The 20,257-nt window shown below is 44.4% G+C and overlaps 1 protein-coding gene across 1 annotated transcript in view; it reads right to left on the bottom strand.

Annotated features, from left to right (window-relative positions):
- RNF115 (ring finger protein 115) overlaps positions 1-20,257 on the bottom strand; it is a 219,481-nt gene that overhangs the window by 30,526 nt on the left and 168,698 nt on the right. Inside the window, exons 6-7 of the mRNA XM_086945361.1 lie at positions 18,598-18,670; positions 12,739-12,832 (exon numbers count right to left, since the gene is read on the bottom strand). Coding sequence (XP_086801487.1) covers positions 12,739-12,832; positions 18,598-18,670 — 167 coding nt within the window. The remainder of the gene's footprint in view (positions 1-12,738; positions 12,833-18,597; positions 18,671-20,257) is intronic.

Genomic DNA, 20,257 nt, shown 5'->3' with positions numbered 1-20,257 from the left:
GCCACCGCTGAGTGGAAATGAGTAACATTACTCCATTCATGCTTTTGGTTCATTGATAGATTTCAATTTGAAATCAAAGCTCAGTGAAAAAAATCTTCTTGTCTTCGACTAAGGTTGATACCAAATTATTCCCAGCAGCTTTTTGCCGGTCAGATCTTCCCACCAGTGCGCAAGTGTAGCGCTCTATCAGCAGCCTTCGCTGCATTTCAGAAACCCCCATGTCTGGAGGGAACGTGCGAGTGCCTCCGACTTGGAAAATAAGTTTGGTGCGCACGCACTGCATAAAAAAAAAACTCAGTGAAAAAGCTTCTTGTCTTCGAGTGAGGGGTATACCAAATTATCCCCAGCTGCTTTTTGCCTGTCGGATCTTCCCACAAGCGCGCAAGTGTAGCGCTCTATCAGCAGCCTTCGCTGCGCCTCAGAAACCCCCTTGTCTGTAGGGAACGTGCGAGCGCCCCCGACCTGGAAAACAAGCGTGGTGTGCGCGCACTGCCAGGAATGCGAGGCATGCAGCTGGCATCAGCCCGCGCTGCTGCTCGCACCACAGTACCCTTGGCCAGGGGACAAAGGCGGCGGGACATGCACCTGCCTTGGGCCAATTGCGTGCGGTCTTCCTTAGAAAGACGCACGCAAAGGCCAATAGTGGGAGATTTAAAAAAAAGCACAAGCGTGTGTTTTGAGTTTAAATCAATTACTAAAAGCCTCACAGGGCAGTACATGCGCGCTGGCTCAGGTGAGACCTAAAAAGGCACAGGGATGAGAATGTTGACAGGCTAGCAAAGGAGCAGGTCGGCAAGCAGGCCGAGGAAGACTTAAATGAACATACAGGCAGAGCCAGGGGCAGGAAGGATAAATGTTGCATGTAATGGGAAGGGTCTACTGTGGATTTCCAGATGGATCAATGTAAGGTGGGAGAGTACTACATAGGTAGATGAATGGAGTGCTGAGGGGGAGTGGCTGAATGGTTTGCAGGTGGTGAAAGAATTGATGGTTGCAAAGGGAAGGACTGGGTAGAGGCAAGCCTGTAAGATGGTGCTTATGTGTGCAGCAGTGTTGCAAAAGGAAACAGAAGTTGTGCTTGGCATTGGAAGGAAATGGATGAGCATGGGTCTGAAGTAGAGCAGGAAATAATGGGACTGAGAGAAAGTGACAATAGCCTGTCTCTAAGGAGCTGAATGAAATGGAACAAAACACAAAAGTGACAAATTTGTAAGGGATTACAACAGAGCTGAGCAGGGACATTGAGAGGGATGGAAGAGCAGGATTTTAAGGGATTTGGAGGATGAAGTATGACTAAAGAATTAAAGGAGGATGCGAGGAGCAGGGCTATAAATGCAGGCAAGGAGTAGTGTTCATGTATAGACTGCATTAAGCCATTACTAGGAGAAAAGAATTGACCAATACAACCAATTCTACCTTCTACCACATCACAACATAACAAACTCAAAGTCCTGTCAAATATCAAGAATACGCACTTTATCAGAGAGCTCCATTGCTTAGAGCAGAGGGCATTATTTATTCCTTGCAAACTCTGACAAATGTCACAAGATGAGCTCAGTTGCAAGTGGGAAACTGCAACTAGTCTCCTTGGCTAGCTGGATAAAATGTGCCTCAAGGTTGTGCTAATAAAAAAAATAAGAAAAAACATCGAGGTCGGCAGAACCCACAGAGCAACAGCATGCGCCCGAATAACGAGGCATGGACATAGTTAGGACGGCTTTGGCATTTCAACAAGCAATTGGGACACGGGCATTTGCTCGGTCCAAAGGCCTGAAAGCAGCATATTCAGAGCAGGGAAGCACGGTAGTGAGAAGTACAGGGGCAGTGAGTTAAAGTATGGGAGTAGCTGTGCCAGATGTTCACACAGGTATGTTTTGGTAACAGGATCTGCTGGGGTTATCCCGCAGCAGTAGGAGCAAGTACAGCAGATGGTTAGTTACAATGTGCTTTATAGGCAAAAAGCCATACAAAGCTTGTTGGGGCCAAGTGGAAAGCAGCTCTTGAGAGCTAGGTAACCTAATGTGATTCTCCTTGAGGGTCCTCCATCGCTTCTGTCTGATTATGAGACACCAAACTTGCAGGTAGCAGTACCAGTTCCTTTTGCAGCATGGAAAAAATGTGTTTGTTTACTTTATTTATTTATTTATTTTTAAAATATATTTATTGTTTTTTCCCAATAAAAGCACATTGTACAGTATACATACAACCAATTACAATTCATAATACATAATATTTAATACATTTCCAATACGCGATGCTATACACCCACAGTCTCCTTCCATCTTGCTATTGGGTCCCAAATCTTTAGTCCTTGCAGCCTTCCTCTCTTACCCTTACGTGCATATATGGATTTCTCGAGATTGTACGTGGCTAATAGATTCGCCACCCAAGTTTGCATGGGAGGGGGATTCTTATCTAGCCATGCTCTTGCTATAGTTAACCTATACACCGCCATTGCCATGAACATAAATTCTTTATGTACGTTTTCCTCCTCTAAACCTCTCCCAAGCAATATCCACATGGGCGTTAAGGAGGCTTGTACGCCTAATGTCCTATTAAAAAATCCCTCTCTCTCTCTCTAATCAGGGTATACAGCTGGGGACAGAGTGCGAAAATGTGAACGATGTCTGCCTCCACTGAATTACATCGAGGGCACGTCGTGCCGGTAGAACCTCCCCTCTTTGCTATTCTAGCTGGGGTATAATACAAGGAATACAAAGTCTTATAATGCTGCGACTGCAGGGGAGCTGAACACAAAATGGTGCGGCCCAAGTCCAGCGATTTCTGAAATTTTTCCGGTTCTCCCCCTAGTTTTTCAGCCCATTTGTTACTAAATTTATTAATGTTGTCAGTCTTCCCTTTTACAAGGCTTGCATAGAAGGATCTGATCGTACAATCACCTCCCAGCATTATTTTTCCAGTATTTGATTCCGTTCAAGGCCAGCTGTTCCCCCCCTGCTTATTACTAAGAAAGCTCCTTACCTGGAGAAATTAAAAAAAATCCCTCCTATCGAGGCCATACTTAGAGCTGAGAGCTGAGAGCTGAGAACTGGGCTATTCCCTCTGAATGCCTTAGATCTCATATCTGTATAATCCCTTTATCGGCCCAACCAGCCATTGTTAGATCGGCGAATACTGCCGCCGGGAAGGATTTATTCTTGTACAACCTGGTGTATCTATTGTACCTCCCTAACCCAGCCTTTTTAAAAAAAGCAGTCCACATTTTGAGTACCGCCAAGACCGTCTTAAATCTTGTCTTCTTGTAATATCCGAAGTCCACGCTGTTTAGAAAACAGTTCTCTGCCTCTGTTCCCAACACTGCTGCATTCACCTCCGTGGACATAATTGTGACCCCTTGATCCATCCCTCCTCCCCCAATTAAACCCTGCATATACTGTAGAGCTGCAGCCATATGATAAAGCCTGAAGTCAGGGGCCCCCCATCCACCCCTCTCTCTCTCGGGAGGGACATAAATCTATAGGCACGCCGGGTCTTACCGTGAGCCCAAATAAACCTATTCAATATTCCCTCTATCATATTGAACCATTTTACTTTAAAGAGTAAGGGGAAAGAGTAAGGGGATGGATCTGAAAAAGTAAAGAAACTTAGGCAAAATAAGCATTTTGATGACATTGGTGCAGCCCATTAGAGAAAGGTGTAGAATATTCATCCTCTCCAGATCTGTCCTAACCCTTGAGATTAGCGGGCCATATTATTCTCAATCACTGAATCCAGATCCGCAGATATTGGCACTCCAAGGTATACCGCAGCACTGACCACTCTTGTGTCATTACAACATGAATATACATTTTCTATTATCTGGCTCTTGGATCTATTCAGACTGTATCCTGATAACTGCCCAAACGCCTGAGCCTCAGCCTCCACCTCTTGGATAGCTAAGGATGGATTAGAGGTCAAAATGGCCACATCGTCTGCGTAAGCCAAGGTCTTCACAATACAACCATTTGCCCTCACCGGTGGGATCGCAGGATTACTTTCTAATTTCCGCAGCAGTGGCTCCAGATACAGTGCGAACAGTAAAGGTGAAGAGGGGCAACCTTGCCTAGTCCCCCTAGCAATCTTTACCGCAGCAGAAAAGCCTCCATTAACTTTAATCCTGGCAGTGGGTACCTTATACAGCGCCTGTATAGCTTTTATAAACCCTTCGGGAATCCCGCACCACCTCATAACTTGCCATAGGTAGTCCCAGGAGACCCTGTCGAACGCTTTCTCTGCGTCTAAAAAGAGCGCTCCTATTGGGTCTCCTAGGACACCTGCTGCGTCAAACATGGTGATTACCCTCCTAACGTGCTGTGTTGTGCCTTTCCCAGGTATAAACCCGTGCTGCGTGGGACTCACTAATTGTTCAATTATCCTTGCCAGTCTCTTTGCCAGTATTTTAGAATAAACTTTAACATCCGCATTCATTAAAGTGATTGGCCTGTATGAACCGGGAGCTTCTGGTGGCTTTCCCTTTTTTAAAATTACAACAATATCTGCCCGCCCCCCAGGATTCCGGGCTGGATTCCCCCAATTGTGCCTGTTGCATTATATTAAACATATCCACCAACAATACGTCCTTAAATACTTTATAAAATTCAACCGGAATTTGGTCCGGGCCCGCGGCCTTTCGGGTAGGCAAACTGCCTAAGGCTGCCAAAAATTCTTCTAGTTGCAAGGGTGCCTCCAACCTTTCCCCATCTCCTCAAGCATGCCTGGGGCAGGGACATCCCTAAGATAGGTTTCTATATCTTCCAATCCCCCTGGATCATCAGCTGCGTATAACTCTGTATAAAAGTTCCTAAAAACTTCCCTTATTAATTCAGAATCCATAACCAGATTACCCTGCGCCTCCCTTATTTCTTTGATGTTAGCCATAGCTGTTCTCTGTCTGGTTCTTATGGCCAGAACGTGCCCCACCCTTTCACTGAACTCATACGTTCTCTCCTTCTTTGTTAAGTAATTATCAGCTGCCTTCCTAGCGAAGCCTTCTATAGCTTTGGCCTTTAATGCTATAATTTTAAGTAAATGTGCTTCATAAGGAGAGTTCCGTAACATGGCTAAAGCTAGGTCTTCTTCTTTCAGCAGTTTCTGTTGTACTACTTCCCTCTTAACCCTCTCCTTTTTTGTCTTGCCAATACAAAACTCATTGTCTCTCCCCTCACCCCGGCCTTAAAGGCATCCCAAACTACCCCCAGGGGTGCTGTCCCTCTATTAAAGTCCCAAAAGTGTTTAATCCATCCTACTATATGTTTCCTGTATGCGGGGTCCTTTAACAAAGCTCTCTCGAAAGACCACTGTGTAACTGTTCTTAGAGCCTGTTTATTTATTTATTTATTGTGACTTATATAGCGCACTATAACCCAGGGGTCTCTAAGCGCTTTGTTAGGATCAGCTAGACAATAAAAAGATGCATCAGATTACAATTAGCGGCCACCCCACGCTTGCTGGAAAAGCACAGTTTTTAATTTCTTGCGAAAGGGCATTAGTTTCTTTTCATTGCGGAGTTCCAGCGGTAGTTTATTCCACATAGCTGGCAAAGTATGTGAGAAAGCACGCCCACCCACAGTGGTCAGTCTACAGCGTGGCTGAACCAGATAGATGGAATCAGCAGATCTAAGCACCCTCCCTGGTTTATAAAGGGATAGGCGAGATTTCAAATAGGTGGGTGCCCTGCCGTGAAGCGCTTTGTGTACAATGCAGAGCCCTTTGAACATTAGCCTCTGCCTAACTGGCAACCAGTGGAGTTCCCGCAGGAGGGGGGATGCCTGGGTACTCCTCGGTTTCTTAAAAATGAGCCTAGCAGCATCATTCATGACCGTCTGCATTCTGTTTAGAAGGCCCTGCGGAAGTCCTATATACAATGAATTGCCATAGTCCAGCCTGGCTAAAATCATTGCAGAGACCGCACTCCTTGGAGTGGAGAAAGAGAGCAGAGGGGAAACTTTCCTGAGTTGGCGAAGGAGGCCAACACAGCAGCCCACCACAGCTGTGACTTGCTTTTTCATGGACAGCTTACTGTCCACCTGGATGCCCAGGCTCTTAACCACCTCCGCCGGTTCTGGAGGCGTGCCCAGCTCCCCAGGCCAGAAACGATCACACCAAGGGTTGCCTGCGATGGTAATCGGCAACACCTCGGTTTTGTCCGGGTTGATTTTTAGGGAGTTACCGGACATCCAGTTAGCTGTGCTTCTCAGAATGTTTTGCAGTCTGGTAAAGGCATTCTGGCTATCCTCCAACTGGATGATGATCTGGGTGTCGTCTGCGTAGTTATATACCTGGCAGTCCATTTGATTGAGCATTCGAATCAAAGGCTGTAGGTATATGTTGAACAATAGGGGTGACAGAGCAGACCCTTGTGGGACTCCGCAAGTGATCGAGGTTGCGGTAGAAAGCATGTCACCTAATTGCACTTTCTGCGTCCTCCCTTGAAGGAAGGATGTGAACCATGCCAGTGCTGTGCCCTGAATGCCGAAGTCCCTCATCCGCGACAGTAGTTGTTCATGACACACGGTATCAAATGCCGCGGAGAGGTCCAACAGCACCAGGGCCCCCGGAATTTTCTTGTCTGCTCTGTTCCTAAGCTCATCTACGATTGACAACATAACCAGCTCCGTGCTATGATTCGCACGGAAGCCTGCTTGATTCGGCTCTAACAGCGTGTTGCTTTCCAGATGTTCTGAAAGGGTGGTGAGGACATGCTGCTCCAGAACCTTCGCCAAGAATGGTAACTAGGAAATTGGTCTGAAGTTTTTCAGACATTTTGCGTCTGCCCCCGTTTTTTTTAGCAAGGGAATCAGACGGGCTTCCTTGAAGGCGGAAGGCACTTGACCAGTATGTAGAGAGAGGTTCAGGAGACTCAGCACATCTTCCTCTATGCCCGGGAGTGCAAGTTTAAACACTTCAGGTGGGCATGGATCCGACCTTGAGCCAGAATTGACCCGTCCCATGAGGGAAACTAAACTATCCTTTGTAATCAAGGGTAGATTAGAGAGCGGGATTGTAATTGACAATATAGCTGGAATATCCACCGGTGGACAGTCAATTTGCGAGGTTGCCGTAATTTCAGTGACCAAATCAATGATTTTGTTGGTGAAGAAATCCTGGAACTTCTGACAATCCTCCTGACTAAAGTCCGGAGACTGTTCCTTGTTCTTCCTGAGCTCCGTAAGGACTCGGAAGACTTCTTTCTGAGGGTTCGTAGCCGTAGAAATCCTCTCCTCGTAGAACTCGGACTTCCTGGCTATAATTGCTTGCTTATAACCAGCGAGAGCCCGTATATAGTTGCTCCGAGAGTCAGGACTGTAGTTTTTACGCCAAGTTCTTTCCAGTTTACGTAATCCACGTTTCTGTGCTCTGAGTGAATCGTTGTACCACGGAGACCCTCGTTTCCTATCCGTACGATTCACCCTACAGATTGGTGCAACTTTGTCTGTGGCATTCTGGAGTTTGTCCATGAGTGCCCCACAGAGGGCCTCTGGGTTAAGGGGGCAATTGTTGGCAAGGGGGTTGGTGCGAAGTAGATTTATCATTTTATCCCCATCAATCTTGTTCCACTTCCTGACTGCCTTCCACCCTCCTTTAGTTGTTGTTCTCTGTCTGTCCACCAATAACTTGCCTCTCACCAAATGGTGGTCAGACCATACGTATGGCTGGGCCGCAGCCATGTCCTGAACAGGAACTGTCGTCCACACCAAGTCTAGGGTGTGTCCCTTAGCATGTGTTGGGCCTCTTACTTGTTGGGCCAGATCTAATGAGGTTAACGCCTCATCGATCTGTAACGCCTGACCATCTTTTGGGACCTTCTCCCAATGGTAGTTAAAGTCCCCCATTATCACTACCTTATCATATCTTGAGCGGATGTCCTGGGCCAGTCTTATGAACAAGTCAGGGAATTCAGGCGAGGTCCACGGAGGGCGATAGACTAACAGGATCACCAGACAATCAGTCCCTGATTGCAACTTAACGCCCATCACTTCCGCACCTGCTAAATTTTCCGTCAAGACCCTTTCGACCAATAGGCGTGAGTTGTAAAGGAGGGCAACACCTCCCCCCCTCTTAGCTCCAGATCTATTATAGAAAAGTGCCGAAAAGTCGGATGGCAAGGAGGCGACGAGATCCGGCATAGAGGAATCCTCTAACCATGTCTCGGTAAGTCCCAAGAGGTCTAGTTCTCCTTCTTCTAGAAGGGTAAACACCTCTAAATTATGTCGTTGCAGGGAGCGTGTATTAAGTAGGCCAAAGCGTAAGCCTCGGGCCTGACCCATAACCTTCCGACCCAACTGGGAAGTAGGGGCAGAAAGGAGTCTCTCTCGCACAAGAATGGCAGCACATTCTGGGCTAATGTCAATATTACAGGAGTTCAGAGACTCCAACTCACCTCTAGTATATACCAAGCGAGAACCAGGGGTCGTGGCCCCGGGTCCCGTCTGGTCACGGATGGGCACAGATGGGCTTGCCTCTGGCGAGCCTCCGGCGCGCCCACGCTGCGCGCATACGCTGCGCGCCTGCATGAGGGCAGGGTTAAGTAGCCTCGAGCGTGCAAGGTGGCCAGGCAGCAACTAGGCTGTCAACCACAATGGCGTCCCAAAGCGGCACTTCCTACCCCAAGATGGCTCCCGCCCCGAGAAAGCAGCTAAAGACCCGCTCAACAGCGTCCCTTCCTTAGCGTGAGAACTAATGGACTATGATCCGACAGGATACGAGGGTGTTTCTCAATTAGAGACTCAGCGAGCAAGGAGTTGGAAATTAAGAAATAATCTAGCCTAACCATAATCTTATGTGGGGCCGAGTAAAAGGTGTTCCCATCCATGTGAGGATGTAGCTTAACCCACGGATCCTCCAGGGAATTATGAGCCACCATGGCGGCTAATGCCCCAAACACTCTTTTTCCTTCCCCGATATTGCGCCCCTGGCTGCACGAACTCTCTGGATCATGAATGTTAAAATCCCCACAACAAACAATCGGCTCAGACCATAGGGCTAATTCTGCATCAAGAAAGTGAAAGATCTCTGGATCATCCTCCGTGGACCCGTAAATTGTGACCAATGTAAATTTCTGCGCCTTAACCTCTACTTCCAAAATAACCCACCTCCCCCATTGATCCTCCTTCTTCCTTTTTACTACCGCCTCATTTCTTCTCCCTAAAACTGCTACTCCCCTAGTTTTGGTCCCTTGCTTAGTATTGGCCAATACATCAATCCCTAGATGCTCCAAGAGATACTTCTTATTTCCTTCAATATGTGTCTCTTGCAAACAAATCAGATCTAGTCGCAGGGTTCTAAGGTATGCCGCCACCCTCAATCTCTTATTTGCTTCGTTGAGACCACATATAATAATTGAAGCTATCCTACAGGCCATTGTAGTAAATAGAAAGATCCTGAAGAAGGAAACGAAGAGAACCCCCTGCTTATTAGCGCCCTATACACATTACCATGTCTCAGTGCCCAATTCATATACCTCCCCCCCATTGTGCTCTATACTGTGCACCAATGTGCTGGTCCATACAAAACCAACCTAAAACTTTGTGCCCGTTTCTCCCCCCCTCCCTCCCCTGATCCCTTCTAAGCCCCCCCCCGTTCTCCTACCCCCTCCCCCCCCTCTACTGGCAAATAGGTCAGGCATGACCTATGCGTGACCGCTGTTAGGGTTGTGCCCGTCGCGCCCTCACCCCCAACTTGACCCTCTATCATACTGCTGCATCCTCTATGGACCCTGCGTTCCCCTTACTGCTTTGCCTAGCAGGGTTGTAACCTTCTGGCTACTTTATTAACCTCCTTTCTGGTTTTTAAGCTCTTCCAAAAATTGTTGGGCTTTAATCTCTGAGAGGTAGACTCTTACTTTCCCCTTAGTAATCACTTTCAGTCTTGCAGGGAAGAGTAAATACGCTTCCGAGCCCAAGGCCTGGAATGGAGCTATCAACTGTCTAAGCCTCCACCTTCTCTCCACTGTAACGTGGCAGAAGTCCGGCCTAGCAAAAAAAGTTACACCCTCATATGTCCGCCTGCTATCTGGCCTCGCCTTTTGAATAATTTCTTCTCTTAGGAGAAAGTTTCCCACATTTACTAAGATAGCTCTGGGCAGGGCCCCTTGAGTACTTCCTCCTGCGCCTGCTCCTTGGCTCTTCTGCGTGAAGGGAAACCTATGAGCCAGTTGTATCTCTTTCTCCCAGTGCCACTCCGACTCCGGGAAGGCCCCCTTCAACAGTTCCACCACGAACCGCCTGGCGTCTTGCCTCTCCTATCCTTCTGCTACGCCCAAAAGTCTAATGTTGTTACGACTCTGGCGGTTTTTTCAATCTTCAAGTTTCCACTGGAGATCTTCGGTCGCTTTTTCCTGTGCCGTCTTAAACGTTTGCCAGTTGCCAACTTCGTCCTCCAGCTTGCCAGTTCGCTCCTCCACTTCCATTACTCTGTCCGCCATTTCGTCATATAGCTTATTAACTTTCCTCATAGTGTTCTGAATTTTCTTTGAGGCCTGTCTTGCTCTGCAACTCTCCGATCTAGCTTCTGCCTGCATTTGCCTGAGTGTGTTAAACAGCAAATCAAAGGGAGCATGTTGCGCTGCGGCCCCTGTCAGTGGCTCCGGAGTGTTGCCCTCCTCCTGATATGTCTGTGGGGGGCTGAATAGTCCCAAAGCAGACGCCTATCTGTGCCCCCGGGGGTTTCAGCAAACTGTTTCCTAGTTTTGGGCGATTTCCTCCTTTGGGCAGTGTCTTTTTCTGAGAAGCTAGCCCCTGAATCAGAGTCATCTGCAGAAGTCACTTCACTGGTTCCTTCTGAGCCAGTGTCCCCAGTTAGCGAATAGAAACAGTCCCCCTCACCAGACAGACCCTCCGTCCGTCCCAGCGCCTGTTGCTTTGTACGGTCTCCTGCTCCTGTTACACTGGCCAAACTTACATTACTGCCCCATGTGCTTTTGGAGCGCAGAGTCTTTTTTAGTTCTGCCTCCACCAGCATAATGGCCCCCATCATGTCCGCTTCGCCTATCTCGCCCACCTCAGAATTTTCTGCCCGGCATCTCTTACCGTACCTTCCGTGACATCTGTCTGTTGATTGATGCCTTCTGCCGCGAGGGTTTCTGCCGGTGCGGCTGGATTGCTGTCAGATATCCGGGCGGGCAGTTGCTTGGCAACCAGAGGCTCTGCGTCTACGGCGTTCACAGCGTCCTCGAGGACGCTTTTCTCAGCTTCTGTTCCTGTTCCTGTGGGTTTGGATGAAATGAAAGCCTCCGCTAAGGTGGGTTGACGGAGTGAGCTTGTATTTTCTCTATTTTTAGACTTCTCACCCGTTTTTCCCATTCTGGGTGCACGATTGTCTACCGGGGCTTCATGCTCTGCCCCGTTGGGAGCGCCTGCCTTTCCTCGCGGCTCCGTCTTTTTCTTTCCCAGTGGGGGTCCTGTTTTTAGTATTGCACCCAGGGATCGCGCAGCTCCGCCCGTGCTGATACCAGTCTCCGGCGTTCCGTGACCTGCGCCTATACCTTTTACTGGGGCTGGTTCCTTCCCATTTTCCTGCCCCTTCTCCTGCTTTCCGTTCCGGAGGGGCATTTTATTCACTTGCTGCTGTCTCTTTCTAGAGCCGTAGGCGCTCATCAGGCTACAAGTTTTTCCTTTTACCCAGGCGTAATCTCCGAGAAGTTTCTTAGTATATTGGGCGATATACTCCAGAATTATAACATGCCTGCTCAGCCCTTTAAGAATCCAACGCTGTAGAGCCATCAGGGGATACGCAGCATCGGCATTTCCGTTACTGCATTCTTAGGTCTAGTTGGGAGCTAGGGTGAGTGCGACTGCTCACCACAACCCACCAGCGGCCATCTTGCCTTTTCTGTTGATCAAATCCCCCGGTCTCTTCTACCTCCCATCCCATTCAAGGGAACGATAGCCCTCTGCTGCACACTCCCATTTGTTTGTTTACTTTATGTGCAAAGTTGAAAAAGTGGATTAAATCCAACATTCCAAAGAAGAGTGACTGCAGTCTCCCCATGGAAATGCTGAAGTTCTCCTGCAGAGGCTCTCTTCCCTATAGCATCAGTAATAGGGAGCAAAGGTGGTGCATGGGAGCAGAATGCAAAAGAAAACCAACTAGGTGGAACAGGAAGCACAAGAGTGAGGAGGATTAAATGTAGTATTCACGGCAAAGCAAAGCATTACAGAAACGCACAGCAGAAGCACTGATACCTGCTCCTATGCTAATAAATTAATTTGCATGAATAGATTAAGTGTGCAATGCTTGCACTAATAGAGTCCGTGATTCAAAGGAAGCACTTGTAAGAAGCCAGGAAGGGGCAGTGGAATGATAAACCCTTATTAGTGTATTACTTCTTTCTTTTTGTGGGCCCCTACATGAACCATCAAACTGATGCTTTGCTCATGCCTGCCAAAACATTAAGAACTCAAGCAAATGGTGGATTTTAACATTAGTTTTGATCCTAATTGGGTTATACTTCTAAAGCAAAGGATAAAAAGCATGGACTCCGACACACCTAAAACAATATCTGGGCAAATAAAGTATTCTGTAATTCTACACAGGACCGGAGAAAAACTAGCGTTTATGAATATTTCCTGGTTGAGAAATACTCTAAAAATAATATGTAATGATGGTATTGGGATTTCAATTAATTGAGAATCTACGAATCTAAAGCAATATTAATCTGGTGGAGCCGGCATAAGAGTCTTTGAAGAGTAAGCGGAGAAAAGAAGGAGAATTTGTGTGAAATAAGAACTTTCAACCTACCAACTTGTTCCTGAGTTACTGTCACGGTTGGAAGTGAAGATATCTTCTCCTTTTCTGCTGGAGGCGGCCCAGTGTTTTCCAACTGTCCCAGAAGCTTTAAGAAAGGGGGAAAAGTCTGCATGAAGAGACTGTGTGTAGATAACAAGATACTAGTTAGATGTGGAAGTAATGACCATTAGACACAATTCCACGAGTTCATATCTTATCTTTAAGTCACGCAAGACCTCATGTTCTCCAAACGGAAGATCCTAAATAAAGGACTGCATAAGAAAACGGCTGCGGCAGCTTTATGTTACACTGAGGTTATATAAACAGAATAATGTACAGTTCTTAAAATACCAAAATATAGTCTATAATGTCAAGAAAATGGTATTCACAACACTTCAGTTCAATGAAAAGATTTACCTGAGTCTACAGGGTTTGTTTTAAAAATGTCACTTGCTGCTGGTTTTAAGAAACATATTTTACATGCTGCCTCTCTTTCAACAATTTAGACAGCAACTTCATCAATTGAAACACAATACTTTTGATTCTTTAATCCTCATGATGGGGATCATTTGTTTACTGTGGCATCCTCAATCACAGTACTGTACAATTAATGAGTAGGGGGACTTTACTGCATAAATTCCACCCAACTTAAGACGTACATTCCAGTAGGAGGGCAAATAAAATATTAATAAAAAGCAAATCATGGTCTGTTCCAAGGATAAGCAAATTGACTAAATGTATGGGGTAGTTACCTTATGGGGGAACTATTTAATCTTGGCAGAATCGTGCAACATGATTTACAAAGTGTTAATATCATTCAAACAATTACCGTAAACAAACTCTGGAGGGGCATCAATGCCAATTACAGAAGCAGGGGGGAAAAAACAGAAGGAGAAGTAACTTTCAAGGGGTTGCCAGATACAAAGCAGTTCTTCCATATCCTAAAACGCTGGTCACTTCCTGCATTTTTGATTCCTTCTAGATCAGAATAAACCCCAAAATGGTTTACGAGGTGATAAAAGCATTCATTAAAGCCACATCTACAGCCACACAAAGGCTTGATTAATGACTTCCCTTAAAGACATGAACCAGGATCATAGAGGAAAGCCCCATTTTAAAGAGAAATTTTAAACCCTCAGCTAATGCACTGGCTACTGTTAAGATCAGACTCCACTAATTTTAGGCATAATTTAGCTAGGAAAATTTGACTTCATGTTCAGAGGATTCTGGTCATGTATTACACACACTTGCTGTATTAACTGAATGTTTTACCGACATATGACCTAAATGATGGCCCTGCACGCATTCAGAGTTACATCCCATTAAGAATTTTGCACTTCAACTTTATAGTCTCCCTTTATCCACATATATCGGAGGCCAGAACTGGAGGGCGTAGAAGCATCCTTGCACTGCATAGGTCTTTGTTTTTGGCATTTCTGGAACCTGAGCAAGTCTGTTGCCCAGTTCAACTATACCTCCAACCTCTTCCAAGCAGACCTGCCAGACTACAGTTCCCTCTACTCTGAAGTATAAAAATACCTACAGGCAGAAAGCAGAGTAATAAAGAACAGGTCAACAAGAAGCTGATAACACAAAGCATTTTAGTTATCATCCTGCTCCTAGACACACTTAAAAAATTCCAGTGCATCCAAAAATGTCAGACACCAGTGCTAGTGTCACATGACCATTCATGAACAAAGACTTGTAAATAATATAAGTGTGGAATACATTGTGAAAACAGTTGCACTCTAAACAGTAGTTGCATTTTAGCCAGAAACTAGATCATCTCTACATTTGAAGCTTTAGATGTTCAACATAGGAGAGCTTCAGAATCAAGAACAAACATATGGATACTCTGAACACAAAAAGAAAGAAAATCCAAGTGAGCAAGGTAATGCAGATATAAGCTGGTGAGTGAGTTATGGCTTGAGCAAATTCATGCAGAGCCACTAAATTTTAGAAATGTAAAGGAACAAATTCCTATGCTTTGCGGTGGTGCTCCATCTCTCAACAATAGGAATTCAACATTTTTGTGGGGCATGGAATAATGTACCTGTACTATGCAAAAGTGCTGCATTACTCGCAGCCGCTGCCTCTAGCATGTGGAGTACCTCAAGGGTTCACATGGTTTAATATGTACATCTGTCCACTAGCAGATTTTGTTGAATCATTTGGCCTTTTGTTGGATTCATAGGCAGAGAACACCCAGATTTTCATTTCTCTGTCGCCAGAAACAACTTCAAAGCAAGTCTACTAAAACCCTGTCTGACCCCAGTAGCTCAATGGATGGTGTCTTGCTGCTTAAAACTTAATGAGGAGAAAACTGAGGAGGTGATAACTGGAAACAATCTAAATTATTGGTCCCCTGATCTTTGGCTAGAATCTCTCGGTCCCCAACCAGATGCCAGGTCTATGGTTAAGAATATGGGAATGTAGTTGGATAACAAATTGTCATTTGAGACAAAAGTAAAAAAAAAGGTTTGGCTGCTGGTTCTTCTGGCAGCTTGAGGTTGGTCCGAAAGGTCTTGGAATGTTTAGGAGAGTCAGCACATAGAAACTGTGTTAAAGCATTAGTATCTGCATGCCTGAATTATGGAAATATACTCGATTCTGGAACCTCACAATCGGTTCTGACCAGATTACAGGTAGTGCAAAAAGCTGCAGCTCGTCTTCTGTTGAGGATTCCTAAACATCATTCGTTCCCAGGCTCTCTAAGTTGCATTGACTTCCCATTCAAAAACGCATTCCATTTAAAGCCTTATGCACTGCGCACAGAGCGCACAATATTAAAGACCTAAGACTGTTGCATCATATGCTACAACCTTACAGCCCAGGAAGATCTCTGAGATCTGCTACATCTCATTATTCAGTGATTCCCACAGTTCGCAAAAGGAGGGGCGGTTGCTCCTTTTCTCTTTTGGTTTACAAATTATGGAACAAGCTGCCTCCTGCTCCGTGGAAGGTTGCAAATAAAAGAACATTTAGGAGAGGGCTAAAGAAGTTGCTTTATATTTGAACTGGTCGACAGTATCTTCTTCATTTGGGTTCATCTGGTTCTGGGGTGTTTTAGCACTGGGAGGTCCCGTGTTGGAAGCCATGTGCTTTACAAGATGTGTTACAATAGAATCTAAATTGTATTTTAATTCCTTTTTGAAAATGTACTTGCTCTAGGGGAATTTATTTTAACCATACGTCTTTTTATGGAGGACATCCCCCATCAAAGGGTTTCAATTATGGTACAAAAACTGCTGTATATTTTGTCAGATTCCCACTGCACCATGCTTGTGCCCGAAGATTGGATTAATTAACCAGATGGCTTCCTTTTTCGGTTTCTCTGTGGTTTCCAACAACCTTAGGGTATAGACCTTAAAGAACAGAGTGAAGAACAAAAAGATGAACATTTTCAGATACCTTGTGAACATTCCCCTATGCTATGTCTCCCTTAAATCACCATACAATATTCAAAGTTCAAAATAAGCTTTATTCGATTTTAGTCATTTAAAATCACAAAAGCAGACAATTTTAAAACAATAACATTCCATATATACATTAAGTTTAAAAGAGCACATAGACTCCGCAGCTCGGTCAAAATAGTTATTCCATACATCTTAATCTCTGTAAGGTACATTTAGGAAAAGCAAGTTGACCCGCATGATTAATACATTCTGTTCTGTTTTCAGAGTAAGTTTAACCGTTTAAACTTTTCCTTACTCTCAATATGTTTTTCAGAAAACCAGTCATGGCATATACAGATAAGGCACTATCTAAAAATTGCAAATATAAACAAAGCAGGTCTATATTGCCTCCATCCCCCCAACTTTAACAATGGTAAGATCTATCTAGCTCTTTCCTTTGCATAATATTTACAGAATAAGGTCACATGAATAGTAGATTGTGGTGATACGTTGTTGCATGGGCAGAGGCAGAGTTCTCTAGACTAGTCGTTAAGCTCTGGATAACTAACCAATCGATCGAAGCTACCAAACTTAAACCGTGTTAAAACATATCTGCCGTACCCCTTTGTACAGCATAAAAGATATGGGTGAATGTTGTTAGTTATCAAGGTCAATTGATGATGGGCTACTGTCCCTTTGTTCATCTCCAGGGCAGCTCCAAGAGACTCTAAATGGGTCATGCAGATTAATTTGAACTCCTGCCTAGAAATGGAATTCATTTTCTCTGGAGAAGTATAATATTCTAAATGCCCTAGTTCGATCATACATTTTTTGACGTAATTCAACCAGGCGATCTTACTTGTGTGGTCCAGGTTCATCGAATCCTTAATTATCTCACTGTTTAGACCTGCACTACTCGTGGTCCAGATTCTGTGCCAAAGTAGTACAGGTTGCACCTTAATAACATTTGAGATATAGGGAATACCCAACTCACTGTGGTAATTAAAAACCGGGGAACTGGCTGGTACTGCTAAAATAAACCTTAAAAATGCATTTTCCACACGTTGAATCGGGGATACATCATAAAAACCCTAAACTCTCGCCCCAAATATCGCTATACTTATACACTTTGCTTGGTAAATCTTAAGGAGTATACCCGGGGGCCTTTGGCCCATTAAAAAAAAAAAAAAAAATTAACAGCAGCTGCAGTCTACTTCATAAAAAGTAGGCTCCTACTTTTAATCGCTGGACCCCAGGAACCTGTATGCACAAATAAAACGCTTAAATAGTAAAAATATTTGTGGTGTCTACCCTACTATCCCCCAATGGGAGGCTACTACATTTATTTCTCCCACTCCCGGGGGCGTGTGCATGTGGCAAGGGCTTTCTGCCGATCTAACTGCGTGCGGGCCAGAAGTACTGCATAGTCTGCGTAGAGGAGGGAGACTATTGGCCGTGTGTTGACATATGGTGGACTTCTCGCCAATCCTTCAAGCTCCTGTTCCAAAGCATTGGTATAGAAAGTGAACAGGAACGGCGCCAAGACGCAGCCTTCCCTCACACCCCTCTCCATGCTAAACGTCGTGGTACATTCCCCTTTAGATCCATACCGCACATTCGCAGTAGCCCCGGAATATAATTGTCTTAAAAACTGAACAAATACTGGATCGATCTTCAGATTAGTCACAATATTCCACAGTTTATTATGTATAACACAATCAAATGCGGCTGCAAGATCTACGAATGTCACATAAAATTTCCCAGCCTTTGCCTGAGTGTACTTTCCGATTAAAATACTAAGATTTAGAACCTGCTTATTTGTCCTTAACCCCTCTCTAAAACAATATTGCACATCACTTATAATGTTATTCTCATCTGCCTAGGCGTGCAATTTATCCAGAACAACCCTTCCCATTACCTTTGTCAGGGAGTCTAAAAGGGATATCGTGAGATAACATGCCCGATTTTCCCAATAATACTGAGATTGACTTGAACAGGTCAATTGGCGGCCCGTCGGGACCTGGGACCTTACCTCCTTTGCTTGCGTTTATTGCCCCAATTAACTCGGCCTGAGTAATTTGAAGATTGCTGGGTGAAAAAAAATAGGGTCTCCCCCTAATGATTCGAAGAATCTGAAATGTTTTCAACACTCCCCTGAGTACTACAGACCCTTGAAAAAAAGTCTACCCAAATTTTCGTATCTATTATGACTGCTATTGCCGCAACATCCTTTTTACTAAAAAACGGTGCATTCACTGCCCGCCAAAATAGGGAACAATCCTTACTCAGTGATGCTTCATGGAGAGTAACCCATGCTTGATCTTTTAACTCTTTCTTTCGGGTTTTTCTGGCCAGCTTGTAAGACTTTCTGTATTCTCTAATTTCTCCCTCACCATACAATATAATTTGCAAATATTTGTACTACACTTCATCGAACAACTATTTACAAATGGAATTAGAATAAAAAAATTCTTACCTGGGTAACAATTGCGTCAAGGCCACTCTGTCCCCATGCGTAGTCCCCAGGATTGGAGTGCAACATTCCATTCCTTCAAATAGAATTACTCAGAATTAAAATTACTAGTTTTTTCTTCAAATTTCTTGTGAAAGCTTTAAAAGCACACCTTATTTGTAAAGTTGACGTGTTACAAATAAATCAAACTTTTGTGGTGCAGCTGGCTACGGCTTTCAAATTTAGATCTCCAAACTCAGGGTGGACCAGACTAGTCTAGTTGGTAAAACACCCCTTTCCATATAATTTCAAAGGAGAACAATCTAGACACTGAACTACGTAACTTCAGACACCACAATATACCACAACACTGCAGGATGGAAGGACAAGATATTCTTTGCCAAAAGTAATCTGCAGCTGGCAGAGGGGGAGGAACAAGTCAGCATAAACAACTACAGTGTAATCCATTCCTATAGCCTTTATGCCGTATAGCATTGCGAAACTCAAACAGTGATCAACTGAACAAGGGAACTATAAAAAAATGTAACTAGTAAAATAGCCGGTTGTTGGTCTGAGTTGTAAAGGGGTTGCTTGCTGCTAGAGATGTACACTAGAGCATCATGCTTCTTTCCAACACTTTGTTGGAGAATATAAACAGTACCATCTGTAATTGCACTTTGTCTTAAATTAAAATTCACCCTGACTTGATGTTTTTCTTTTTATATAAGCTGTGGCTTCAATGTTTTCTTTTCTTTGATATGTAAAATGGACTTACATGAAATAGTGCTTGAAACATTGCACCCTGAAATGATGTCTAGAAAGCCTGTTCATTAGCTACTACAACCTCATTAGAGGGTGATAATTAGATAAAACTTAAAGGTTCTAGTAAAACAGCAACGGATTGAGGGAAATTAAACACAGTGACTTGTAGGTAGGAATTTTCAACATGAAAAAAACATCTCTCTCGTGTTCCCCTTTAAAATTGAGGACTAAGTTTTGACAAGTAAAAAACAGATCTGGTGCCGCGCTTGGCCGGGAGATATTGGTAAGAGAGAAAGGAAAGTAAGCTGGAATACGGGCTACTATGTAATCACCATACATACTTTTTTATAGTATTGAAAAGGCTTGCTTGGGTGAAATACAGGAGGACTATTGTATCACATATCAGAGTAATTCTAATATGTGAATATATTTCAACTAATTCATTTGCATATTTTTGACTCAGTCTAAACTAAGAATGTGGTGGTCAATAGTTTAATTATTAAATAAGGGCAATTCCCACAGTACTTTTATATGTGCAAATATAAAATAATAGCACAAAACAAAGCAATATTACAGCAGAAAATCCATCAATAACACACTTTATAACATGGGGGAGTGAAAAAACATGCTTTGTACCATAACAGGTACCAGAGCTTTAGTGATTACAGCTTAATAACCACTCCGAGACTCAAAGCTTTTTTTGCCTAACCCTCTGTGAGATACTTTGTAGAGTTCAAAATAGAGCAGGAAACCCAAAGAAGTATAGAAGACACGGGGAAGTACACCAACTACCTTGTCGTACTACGCAGGTGCAACTGTAACCAATACTTGAACCCTGCAATGCGAGAAGTTCATGACATCCCTCACCTGTATTGACTTACATACAAGGCACAGGCAAGCAGGATTAGCATCACTAAAGTTT

The sequence above is a fragment of the Lissotriton vulgaris genome, chromosome 12 (genome assembly GCF_964263255.1).
Source record: "Lissotriton vulgaris chromosome 12, aLisVul1.2, whole genome shotgun sequence".
NCBI lineage: Eukaryota > Metazoa > Chordata > Amphibia > Caudata > Salamandridae > Lissotriton > Lissotriton vulgaris.
This window is presented reverse-complemented; position numbering and strand designations above follow the sequence as displayed.